Source organism: Otolemur garnettii, unplaced genomic scaffold (genome assembly GCF_000181295.1).
Source record: "Otolemur garnettii isolate 467f Iridium unplaced genomic scaffold, OtoGar3 scaffold00010, whole genome shotgun sequence".
Classification (NCBI taxonomy): Eukaryota; Metazoa; Chordata; class Mammalia; order Primates; family Galagidae; genus Otolemur; species Otolemur garnettii.
This window is the reverse complement of record NW_003852405.1, coordinates 30,722,333-30,735,676: the sequence shown is the minus strand read 5'-3', so window position 1 is coordinate 30,735,676 and position 13,344 is coordinate 30,722,333. Positions and strand designations below refer to the sequence as shown.

At 40.0% G+C, this 13,344-nt stretch overlaps 1 protein-coding gene across 1 annotated transcript in view; it reads right to left on the bottom strand.

Annotated features, from left to right (window-relative positions):
- SLC44A5 (solute carrier family 44 member 5) overlaps positions 1-13,344 on the bottom strand; it is a 78,095-nt gene that overhangs the window by 21,447 nt on the left and 43,304 nt on the right. Inside the window, exons 4-8 of the mRNA XM_012801631.1 lie at positions 12,074-12,199; positions 10,877-10,937; positions 7,382-7,505; positions 6,049-6,132; positions 2,598-2,710 (exon numbers count right to left, since the gene is read on the bottom strand). Of these exons, the coding sequence (XP_012657085.1) occupies positions 2,598-2,710; positions 6,049-6,132; positions 7,382-7,505; positions 10,877-10,937; positions 12,074-12,199 (508 nt within the window). The remainder of the gene's footprint in view (positions 1-2,597; positions 2,711-6,048; positions 6,133-7,381; positions 7,506-10,876; positions 10,938-12,073; positions 12,200-13,344) is intronic.

Sequence of the window (13,344 nt, the reverse complement as noted above, 5' to 3'; positions counted from 1 at the left end):
TTCTGCTGGCATTCATAGGGTCTACCAGACTGGGGTCACTTCTGACCCTTACAGGATCCCAACTCACCCAGGAGTTTTAGGTGTGACCCGTGCTCTGCTGCTGACTCTGGTCTAAGGTTTCTGGCTCCCACGCTGCCGGGGCTGCCCCATGTTTCACGGGTTTCCTGCTGGATTCCCCACTTTCATTTTAGTTCATACATTTGAACATAATTTTTCCTTTGGGAAGATTTCCTTTATTTGCTAAAGACTATCAAAATACTGTGTTATATAAAACAACATAACCCAATACTCTTGTTTATGATGTTCCTTCATATCAAAAGGGCCCTTCAGACTATTTAGTTTTCTCAGACAGGTGGAGGTGAACGTCTAGGCAATATTTTCCAATTTCCTTCCTTCCTTCCTTCCTTCCTTCCTTCCTTCCTTCCTTCCTTCCCTCCTTCCTTTTTTTCTTTCACTCTTCTCCTAACTTTTTTTAAAGTTATAATCCCTGGGCTGTGAGTCCTCTTTCCTCAATAATATTCCTGTGTAACAACAATAGTTAACAACAACACACACACTATTCCCTTAATATTTACTATCTGCTACGAGTCTACTTTATATACATTATTTTGTTTGGTATTCACAGATTCCTACTACATAATTGAATTAGGGAGACTCTGAACTTGTAGAGGACACGTGGTTAATGGGCTAAGCCCAGGTTTGTGCCCTTGTCATCCTTTAAATCCCTGCTCCTAACCACAGTGTCATGTGCCCTCCCCTGGGGGCCTCTTTACTTGTTCTGCTCAATGAGAATTGTCCCCTCATAGCACAGGAGCACTTGCCCAGCGGCAGCCTGACTCAGAATGACGTATGTGTCCTAGTAAATGGGCTTCTGTCAGTAGGAAATGGTTGGTTTCCATGAAATATAGAAAGTCACTTGTCCAAGATAGTAGCAGAGGTCAGTACCTGGCACTCCCAAGTCTAATTGCACATCTCCTCACCCAATAAATAGCTTCAAGCTTACTTGTCACACCATTAATTTCTGTGTTAGCACTAGGTTGGGAGCCAACAGGGAGTTGGAATTGATGGTTTTACCTGCGTGTTTTATATATTGACCATCTTTCTGCCTTTTCTGTTGTCAAAATTGCACTAGAGCCAAGCTCAGGTTTTTCTTGCTGCTTAAGGGAAGTCGGTGAGGTCAACGGCAGACGCTACCGCCCTTCCCTTCCCTTCCCGATAAACATAAACCTGATTGAATCTCACACCCAGACTTCCTAGCAGCAAAGAGCAGGGGTTGTTCTGAGCTCCAAGCAGGAGCACACACACACAAAAAAAAGACATTTAAACAAAAAGCTTTCTTTGGAGTTTCTGATTAGGTGATGGCAGGCTTGGGTCTCTCCCTCAGACTGGCCTGGGTGTGTCCCCTGGCTGTGCTCAGTGGAAGTCTGAGTGTGCTTCTGAGCCGCTGCAGGCAGGAGCAGGTGAGGAATGCCTGAGATCTGAGTGACTCCTTAGAAAGTCACAGAGGGTGAGGAGGAGGGGAAAAGCCAGGCAGCACAGCTACTCCCTGTTTGCTGTGTTCTAGGCACCGTCCGGAAAGCTTTATATTCCTGTCTCATTTAATCCTTACAATCTTCTATGGTGGAAGAGGCTGATGTTATAAATCAGGCTGATGTTATTGTGCTGATGTTATAAATAAGGAAACTGGGTCTAATAATCACCAAGAAACTTCCAGAGTTACCCAGCTGTACATTATAATGCTGGATTAGAACCCAGGCTAAAGACACAACCTGGGGGTTCAATTGCATTCTTATCCTGATACGTGTAAAGCTGTTCTTCTTTGAGTGACGGAAATAGGAGAGTTTTACTTTTGGTGTCTGTTATCATGAAACTGTTTTGTCAATTCAAATGGCATTCATTATAGGGGAAATAATTCTTTTGAAAAAAAACCTCTCAAACATTGATTCATCTCTTGGCCAATACATTTTTTAGGAGACTGAAAGGAAACTCCTGTAAGTGATATTTCATGGAACACACTTGCATTCATTTAGTATTTACACTGTACCCAGTATGTACTGCTTTGGGGGGGGTACTGAGTTAGGGGTTAGATTCTAACTTTGAAATAATACTGTGCTTCTCCATCCAATGAGCGTAATTCAGAATGCTTGCCTCTAGAGGGCGATGCTTCACTGTGGCGCACCAATTACTAACCAGTGGGACAGTACCTAGATTAAAAGTTCTACCTAAATTGAGAGAGAAAAATAGATCACACTTATGTAAGTACTCAGACCTTTGATCACATAGAAAAGCTAAAGGAATAAAACAAGTTGCCTGAAATGTTTTTCATTAATCTAAAAGGTATCTTTTTGCCTCCTTTTTAATACCCATGAGGCAGATCTGGTGGGGAAATGTGGAACATTCTGATAGCACTTCTTCTTTTCAAGATACAGAAAAAAAAATTATTGAGACAATATATGCAAAGTGAAATAATTTATGTAAACTTAAAGCTTTTGTGTGGGCAAAGAATAATTAAACCCACTGCAAGGAAATACTTTCTGGCAACAAAAAAGAAAATGTTTATTCTGATACTTAGCAATTTTAAGGGTAGTGATACCTACCATATCCTATAATTCCAAGCACACCAATCGCGAAAATCCAGAAGAGGAGTCCAACTATGTACCTCATGAGTATCACAATTATCCAACTAAGGAACATGGCGATAACCAGGCCACTGGAGGAAAAAGCCCACAGTGAGCACAGAGGTCAAGTGCACTGAGCACAGCATACTGAAAACATCAAGACAACACGCTTTTTATATTGAAAATGATTCTCAGACTGTTTTATTTTACTTGACTCTAAAAACATTTATAATGTTAAAAGTATACATGGTCTACGTTAAGATTTTGTATAAAAGAGTAGCCTGTCAGGGGCTACCCCAGGCGTCTTTGGGCGCCTAGGATAAATACAAGTCCAGTGCCAGTCACTGTTCTAGGAAAAATACAACTCTCCCAAACCTGCAGTTTTGATCTATCTGCCCCGGTTACCGTGTCCTATTTTTTTCCTTCATACCTATCTACTAAATGATAAATCGTAAAATACATTCACGATGAATTTGATCTGTTCTATGCACCTGGTAACTAGTGGGAACCCTCTCTGATATGGCTGCATCAGAAAGGCAAGGAAAATAACTGGGCATTCTCTGAACCCATGACTTTGCAGCCATTTCACTGTAGTCCAATTATCTCTAGCAGCCTGTGATGCCTGTCATTAGCAGACATCCATTTCACCACCCCTATGATCTGTGGGCTACTTTTTTTCCAGCCAGCGTAAGTCTTCTGAGTCTTCCGGGCCCTGTGGTGTCATCAAGTAATTACTAATAGCATGACTACTTTCTGTCTGTTTTAATTTCTTCCTGGAGTTTGACTGAGGTGCTAAAGAAGCTGGTTTCCCCCCCACCCACATGCCCAGGGTAAAGTCGTGGAGTCTTTTCATGTAATTTTCTCAAAGAGAACTCATTAGGATTGAAAACTTGGCCAACTCTTCTATTACGAACTGACACTTCTGGTGCTACCTGTAAGTTTTCAAACATAGCAACAGACAGAGCCTGGTACAATTGTTGAGTTCATTGTCTTAAGTGTTATGTTTTTGTTTTTGTTTTCAAAAAATTCAATAATTACTGTCACTAGACAGATAACAGCACAGTATCCAGGTCCACAGTCTTACTAAACTAAAGCTTTTTACTTCAGAAGCCATTCTCTTAAAATCAGAAGCAGGTTAATGCTTAAACACTCAATATGGCTGAGAGATTATTCTATGGCATAATCCAAAGGGGATGAATATTCAGAAAGATTAGAGGGGAGGGGAAAAAAAGGAAATAGATTGATTTTTGTCTTTTGATTCTGTGTGTTCTAAATTCTTACATAAAAATCCTTACAGAATAAACTAAGTCCCAGCATGTCAGTGCTTTGGCTTTATATTTATAAAGTAGATCAGAGCAGAAGGGTGAAAATAGAGGGAGTCATTGATGGTCTGGTGGATGAGTGGTGCTCTGGGGGGAGGTTTCAGTGTGCGTTGGGAGTAGTTGGGCTGGAGAGTCTGTCATAATGTGGATTTGTGCAGGTCAGAGTGAAAAGCCAAATGAAGAAGAAACTTCAGAATTATCTAGTAATGTCTGGGCCTGACAATAGGAGTCTTAGTTGATTTATTATTTATTTTTGAGACAGAGTGTCACTTTTTGCCCTAGGTAGAGTTTCACGACATCATAGCTCATAGCAACCTCAAACTCTTGGGCTCTAGGAATCCTCTTTGCCTCAGTCTCCCAAGGAGTCGGGACTATACATGTACAACACAATGCCTGGCTAGTTTTTCTATTTTTAGTAGACACAAGATCTCCCTCTTGCTTAGGCTGGTCTTGAACTCCTGAGCTCAAGCATTCCACTTGCCTCAGCCTCCCAGAGTGCTAGGATTACAGGCGTGAGCCACTGGACCCAGCTGGGAGTATCAGTTAAAATACTGTCAAGTATAACCTACAACCTCTGCTGGAGAGAAATCCTAACACACTGAAAAGAATTACTGTAATTATTCAAGACAAAGCATCAGAAAGAATAAAATCTCATAAGATCTAATTTTAAAGCTCTAAAAATTCCTAATATTTCACACATAACTTTGACTTTATAAGCACGATATATAAGCACATCTACCTTTTTCCCTATGTGTATTTATAACTATTCTTTTTTTTTTTTTTTTTTTTGGACCCTGGTTCTCTGCTGGTTGGAATGATAGAATGTTATGGCACAGTCATGGTTCACTGCAGCCTCAAATTCCTGGGCTCAAGTGATCGTCCTCCCTCAACCTTCCAAATAGCCAGGATCATAGGCATGAGCTGCTCTGCCTAGCTCTATAAATGTTCCTTGAGCTCACATTTCTGTGTGCCTCCTATATTTCAAAGAACCATACTGGAGTAAGGAAAATAAAGATGAGTAGTACACAGTTACCATCATGAACAGTTCATAGTCTATCAGAGGGAAAGGGATAGCTAAATAAAATATAGAATGGCAGGTGCTATACGGAAGATGGGTGTGTATGCCCAGGTGTGTAGAAATACACACACACAACAGGTATGAAGAATGCAGAGGAAGAAGTGATCAGCTATCTCTGGGACGATAACAAAGGTTCCATAAGTGACACTAAAGGTGATTTCAAAGGAAGAAATGAAGAGGATATGCCAGACAGGAAACAGGATGTGTAAAAACATGAGATTTGGCAGTCTAAGGATGGGCACATATATGATTAAAATATAGGGTTTTCAAGAAACGTGAGTGAAGATAACAACTTAGGGACTTAGTTGGGGTCAGGTTATAAAGGGCTTTAGAAATATCCAAATAAAGTTTCACTTTATTTTTTGATTACAAGGGGACCCCAGAAGCTTTTAAACACTAGGTGGTGACACATGAACCAGATAGTAAAACTGTCTTTGATACATTAGTTATATTTACCCACTCCAGTAGAGTGACTGCATTTCTTTAACGTTCTAGGAATATAAAACTTAACTATAAAATTCATTTATGTATAACATACATGGTTATGTAGCTTCTAATAACTACCATGACTTCTGGTGATAACGATCACATTATTATATGGAAGAGATGCATTTAAAAATAACAATGATCTTTTGGAAGTCAAGAGAGGGACAATTTAAAAAAAAAAAAGAACTAGTGAAATAACACCGTGCCTATTGTAACAGGTGACAAGAAGCACAGGTGAACTGCAGATACAGAAATCCTGCAGGTTCTCCCCAACATGATTTGAAGTACTTCCCCAAGAACATTTTTATTTGTAATTTAATGACTAAAATAAAAGTATACATTCTTAGAAATTTTTGCTAATAGTGGGCACATTTTCAAACATCTTCTCCCCATCTGTATCCCAACTGAAAAAAGAATATGGCAGGAACTGAGATCTGAATCAACCTTTTATTCTTGAATAAACATAGGGAATTTGGAGAAAGAGTTCTACAGAGATAAAATAGGTATGGGGTTGGAGAAGAAAGATCTTTTTGTTTTCACTTACGTGAGAATCCAATACCAAGTCAGTGAATAATCTTGAAACACTTTCAACCCAAGTTTCCTTGCATTAAGGATTTCATTTATTTGTCTGAATTCAAAGAAGGAAAAAAAATCAATTATTTTTGGACTACCACTAAACAGAACTGTTCCCGTTGTGATCAAAGCATGTTTTTAGAAGCCACCTGTCAGTAGTGACTCTTTTCCTGGCCACAATACACAAAATGTCACTTCAGTAAAGGAGCAAAGGTAGTTATAGCTGCACACACAGGGGACATGGTTTTCAGGAACGGTGAACAGAACCTTTTCCACTGTAAGCAACATGCCCTCAATATTGTAGAAGCCTTACTGTATAAAATGAATTAAGTGATAAGATCAGCTTTTAACTTATAATCCGTTAAGTCAAGAACAAACATAATCTTTAATTCCTCTTGCTAACCTCTGACAGCCCTGTAGCAGAAAGGTGTCCAGGAGTCCACAACGAGAACACATAGCTTTAGCGTCCAGGCTGGTGAATTATGAGGATGGACGCCCTTATATACCTGCAATAGCGTCAGGCCCTCCTCAGTACCCTAATTGTGACAGCTCTCTTTTCCCCAGAGTAACCACCATTCTGCCTTTTGCAATAATAATTTCCCAAGTTTTCTTTTCAGTTTTACCATTTACATCACATCACAGGGCAACTGGATTTAATTCTGTGTGTTTTTGAATTTTATATCAATGGGATATAAAGACAATCTGTGTTATTGTCTTGTGATTTCTTTCACACGGTTTTACATTTCTGAAATTCACCCATGTTACTATTACATTCTAAATATGCAGGAGTTACACCATACAGCTTGTACTGCTAACATCTTTCAAGAAAGAGAAATTTTTAGAGTATCTTTATTTATTTAATTTTTAATTCACCAACGTGAGCAACACAATGATACTCTGGGTACATTCGTCTGTGCACCCAGGTATGTGTGCGTGTGCACACACAGGGAGGGACGCGCCTCTGTAACACGGGTCGCCACAGGGGTGCCCCCAGGGCATGGTCAACTTCCTGCTCTGGAGCTATACAGAGAAATCTGACACCAGCACTAAGAGGATCCCTTCTGTCACACTTCTATACCTGCTGATGAAGAAAGAGTTAACCACTCTGAAAAGCCGGTTGACTCTGGTTTCCTCTTCTTTACATGCTTTTCTTAATGAATATGTACAAAGTTCTCGGATCTGTAGTGACATGTATATTTCCTCAGAACACGTCATTCTCCCTCTGTACCCCTACCCCTTCACCTAACGGGAGCTCTAGTCTTCGGTAGGATAACGGGAGGCATTAAGAATGGAAACAAACATACTTCACAGCGTCCTTGAGTTCCGTGACATTTCTCATCCTTCCATTTCCATCTTCAAACAGCACGTGATCTCCTATTGTTAAGCTGCCATTTGTAAAAGAGAAGTCGGGTAAGCATCTCTGGAGAACTGTGAAAATAACGTGACAGCAGTTACTTCCTCCTCCTTCTTTCAAGGTGTCCTCCCTTTTTTAAGCTTTCCGATGAACTACGATCAAATTCTTGCTGGACATGCACACTGCTCAGCGTGGGCGGCTCATCACCCATCACCTGATGAGCTGAACATTTTCTGAGGGTTCTAAGGCTGGGATAGGAAGAAGCTCTGATCGCGATCTGAAGCTACATTCTAAACTTCGTTATTTTAGATGTGATATGTTCACAGGTGAGAAGCACAGCAGAGGTTTTGAGAGTAACATTGATACATGTCACTCGTGGTAAACGCATTTTAATGAGAAGGTCACATGAATTGTATGAAGGAATGAGGTTAGTTTTATTTTAAAGAAGAAAAAACTTTAGGTGCTCTAAAACAAACCCTGAAAATTGGACATTAGTGAATAATTCCTTGGGGAAGACGTAAGCTCAAACGCAGGCTACTAAAACAACTATGTTTATGTGTCTGAATTCTTCATAATTTATCTCTCAGCTTTGTCATTTAGTGTTTACTCGGAGGGGTTGGAAATAGAAATTCCAAGGCTATTAAAAGAGGCCTACACTTTGAAGACTAATATATGTTCTGAGATTATTCCATTATTAAGGGGAATCTTTACCTCTTTACAAATCTATTACTAAAAATATTTTAAAGCCACAAATCTACTACTAAAAATATTTTAAAACCAATTTCAAATGAAAACATAGATAATTATAAATGGATCACTTTCATATTTTTTTTTGTAAGAAGCATTGGCGATTTTTGTGAGTGCATATGGAGTTTAAACTCAAAAATATTAAAGTAGTTGATATGGGGTAAAGATATATGTGTCTTTACAAAGTTTTGTCTGACTTTCCTGACTTGAAATCAAGTCTTGTCTGCCCCTCTCCCTTCTGCTGCACTTAGCTTACGGATGATTCCTTTATTTTTTTTTTTTTTCCCCAGTGTTAATAAATAGCTTTATTTGCCTTGTACAGCATTGATTTTCTTACATTCTCAATTAATTTTCCATTAAAGTGCTGGAAATTTTCTAAATTACAATAACACTTTAAAAGAAATCAGAATATGATTCCTTTAGTGCCCACCCACCTTCCTCCTGCTCTTCCCTCCCCTCCTGCGGCAAATTTGACACTTGTCCAGCTGCTCACTCCAACCAGATGTCTGCCCCTACCACTCTGTGGAAATTGTCCTCCCAGTAATCCCAGTGATCCCTCAATTGTCAAAACCTTTGGATAGTTTTTAATCTTCATCTTGCTTGAACTCATTACCTAGCACAACACTTGGCAGATAGTAGAACACTTATTCTGTGCCATTGAACGAGTTCAGCTTTCTGATCCTTTGACATGTAGACACCACCTGCCTTCCTGAAACTCTTTTTCCTTGACTCATATGGCCAGATTTTCTCCTGCCCTCCCTTCTGTCTTTCTGGGCACTCTTTTCCTCCCACCTTTAACATCCCCGACCTTGTGTTATTTTTGCACAATCTTATCAACTCTCTTTGCTTTTGTTACTAAATGTGTTCAGCACATATTTGGGAAGTGGAGAAAATATGAAAGGAAATGTAAGACCATATGTGGTCCTCCCACCACCCACAGCAAAATGACCTTTTGGTGAACTTCCTTCCAGTCTTTCTTTTCTTTTTTTTTCCATATAGGACATGAAGAATTTTCCCTTGTGACTTTCTTTTAATGTTACTTATTTCTTTTTATAAACTTTTATTGAGTGCATTTTATTCACTGCATACTATTCCATTCAGGACTAAACTTAATGTTCTACTAGGAGGAACACAAGTCGATTGCCAGGCTGACTTCCAGGCCCCTCTCACTGGATGGTAAAAGACATGCCTTATTTACTTTGATAACATCTGCAATGTGTGTTTATTGTAGGGCTTAACAAGACCACACCTGTAAGGTAGGGACCATGTCTTGCACCTGTTATGTCTTTGGTGACTAATGATCGATTTTCACACTTTTACATAAAACATGGGTGTTGCTACAGGTATTTCCTTATTGAGGTGGCTTCCTGTGCATGCTGCTGCTTGTAGGACCTACATCTTTGCTTCAGGTCTTTTATAACCTAGAGGAGAGTGATGAGAGCATTTAAGACACATGGTTGCCATTGAGGTGGCAACCTCAATGGTATGTGACTTTCTACTCAACATGATGACTACTGCCTTTCTTCCATTTTTTTAAAAAAGAAACCCATACATTGTGGAAAAAAATGGATAGAAAAAAAGAAAGAAAGAAGAGGAGAAACTGCCCACAGGTGGCCATTCCCCAACCTACCACTTAACATTATCATACATTTCTTTCCAAGCTTTTTCTTTGAATACGTGTTTTTTTTTATATTATGTTAACTTATTCATGCTTACCATTATAAGCTTATAAGAGTTTATGTTTTATTTAACATTATAATATACACATGCATATTACTCTAATAATTCTACAACCCATAATCGACCACCTCCTTAAGTTGACCCAATTGTCACTGGCCACACATGCACCACATGTGCTCAATGGAAGTCCCTTATTTTGGCCACCTCTCTGTTGACCCATTTGTTACAGTCCCTTGGGTGGTAAACTTCTTTATTTCATATGTGGGTACATTATAATTGCTTTTATATAGTAAAAGCTCTTCTGTATTTCATACGTGGGTACATCATAATTGCTTTAAGCATTCTCTTGCTATCACCATCAGACAGTTATGTGTTTCCTTTCTCTTTTCTTTTTATTTGGAGGGGTGGGGAGTTACTTTAAAATTTAAATAAACATCATGATGGACATTTTTACATAAAGTTTTTTCTCTGTGGTAGCTTTAAAACCATAAGACAGAAAAATGAGTGATTACTTTATTTTCTTCTAAACCGTATCACCTTACAGCAACTTTATAACTTTAAAGAAATAAACAATTGATCTGTTCATATGATATATAAACATTTAAAAGTTTAAGTAATAAAGAAAAGCCTCTGTTTCATTCCTATTCCCCAGGCAATTTCTGAGGGAACTTTTTGACTAAATTCAGGAATGGGTGTGTCTGATTGTGTCTTTGTGTGTGCTTACATGTGCTGCTAAAGCACCAAATAATCCAACTGAGCTTTTAAAAATCAGTGTTCAATCTTGTGATTGTATCGTTATGCAGCAAAAGCCCAAAACTCACAGAGCTCCTGGGGAGCCATCCCTGGCAGAAGCCAAGAGATGGACTTCACCTTTAACTCTTCCTGATCAACTCTGGGACCTGGAGCCAGTCACAGGACCATTGTTGGCCCCAGGTACAGCAACTGTGAATTAAGGCAACTTAATTACAAATTTTCTCAGTAGATTCCTTGTTTCTAACATAAAATATTCACCACTTACAAGGTTTGCTTGGGTAAACAGCTGCTGGACAATCATCATCCAGGATGACTTGTGGGAGACTCTGAAACAAAGAAAAGAACATCAGCATCTCAAAGGGTGTGTGCTGACTAGGCTAAGCTCAGTAGGAAATGTTCCTGGCTGGGGTGTGGCTCCCACCTGTCATCCCAGCACCTGGGAGCCAAGGCCGGTGGATCACCTAAGCTCAGGAGTTTGAGACCAGCCTGCACAGGAGCCAGATCCCAGTCTCTACTAAAAATAGGAAAACCAGCCAGGCATGGTGTCAGGCACGTGGTCTCAGCTACATGGGAGGCTGAGGTAAGATCACTTGAGCCCAGGTTTGAGGTTGCTGTGAGTTATGAAGACTCCATGGCTCTCTACCCAGGGCGACAGAGTGAGGCTCTGTCTCAAAGAAAAAAAAAATTAAACAAACAACAAAAAAAGAAAATGTCGTTCTTTATAAGTTTAACTCCAGAAGAATCTCATTATTCCTGATAATTTCCCCTAATGCCAGTCATTATAAGATTAGTACGTGCACATTTGCTTGACAAATACTCTTAAATATCATAGCCATAATTCAATCAAATCAACAATAACAAGGCCAAACCCTTTGAAAACAAGGCATATGGTGGAAGGAGTGTGTCTTTGTTTTAGCCACATACTCAGTCTCCAATCTTTCATTTTTTTTTCCTGGAAAAAACAGCATCTTCTCAAATTTGGAAACCATTAAGATTATTTAACATAATGACAATTCAGAATTCCCTTACAAATCTCAAACCTAGGTAGGAGTCTGCGGTTTTTAAATGTGTTCTTATCAAACTGGTTTGGAAGGAATTTTGTACTTGTTATAAAGTAGCTGTGGGATTTCATTGTCATGTTAATAACATGATAGCTGCAAATGACCTTAACTCCTGGCTCTAGACAGCAAAAGATGTCCCTAAGCAGAGAATCGGTTGGTGTCATGGAAGAGTTGAAATTTAACTTACCAGAACCAACAGGCTTTCTTGAACATCCCACATCTACAAAATTATATGCTAGATAGTGGTCTGCATGGTTTTGTGCATTTGTATTTTAATGGAATGGTGCTTTTAGCAATCATTTCCTAGAAGATTTGGGAGTTTGTCCAGTAATAAATGCTTGTTACCATTGAGACTGAAATGTCCAGCCCCTCTGTCTTTTTAAGCTTAAACACACACATACCTTCACAGGCTTAGCACCAGCCTTGCAGAATGGACTGTAATCTTCCCAGAAGCGTTTGTCTCTCTTGTACAAAATTTGCATCTTCACATAGGTTAAAAATTTATCTGGGCACTTGGAGACACAGATCTGAACAGGAACACAGGGATGGGAATGGAATTGAGAAGAAGAAACCAAGTAACCAAGTGAGCATCTGTAAGACCAGACTTCTAAATTATCCACCACAGTTAACAGCAGAGTCTATTTCCATCTCAGAAACCCAAATCCGTTCTCTAGTTTTACTGAGAAAAAGGACATTTCATGTACTAGCTACCAATCTCTACTCTTTGCCCTTGACATTAATGTTGTGTTCAAACAAGATACGGTTCAGTGATAGATTTATTTTTAAGTTTTATTTGGAGATAATTGTAGATCCCCATGCAGTCATGAGAAATCACAGAGACTGCACACACTTTTCACTCAATTTCCCTCCATGGTAATGAATTCCATAACTGTGACTCAATATCACAACCAGGAAATTGATAGTGTTACCACCATAGTTTAGAGGTCTGTCCCCCCATAATTCATGTTGAAATTTGATCCCCAGTGTTGGAGGTGGGGCCTGTGGGAGCAGATTCTTCATGGGGGCTCAGTGCCACCTTCCTGGTAGTGAGGGAGTCCTCAGTCTATCAGTGAAACTGCCCTTGCAAATGGATGCGGGGGTGCAAGGTGAGAGCGGGAGTAAGGACCCCAAAGCTCTGTGAAGGAACAGGGTAGCTAAACTAGTAACAATCAGCCACTATCCCCTTGTTTGCGTCTCTACAATTGCTACACTAGAGGGCACACGTGCTATCCATAAAGATTCTTAACTGTTCTCCATAAATAGCATCACCTGTTCAGAACCAAGGGCTAGTTTTTGCGATCCCTTCCAGGTCCTGCATGCTGGTGGATTGACCCACCTACCAGGTCAACACACTGACACAACTGGTCTCAGACCCCCCTCAAGGAGCTGCAGTCCAGAAACTGACCCCACCAGCACCAGACGGCAGCCCACACAAGAGAAGTGACGATGGTTCAGTCCTGCAATTAGCCAGTTGGCCCACCCTGACTGCCTAACCTCTGCCCACCAAACTGTCTTTAAAAACTCCGTCTTCCCAGTTCTCAGGGAGGTGGATTTGAGAAATTTCTCCTGTCTCCCTGCTTAGCACTATGCAGAATAAACTCTGGGCTGTGAACCCTGAGTCTCTGGATGTTGGCTTTCTCCTGGGCAGCGGGCAGATAGATGAACCTGGCTG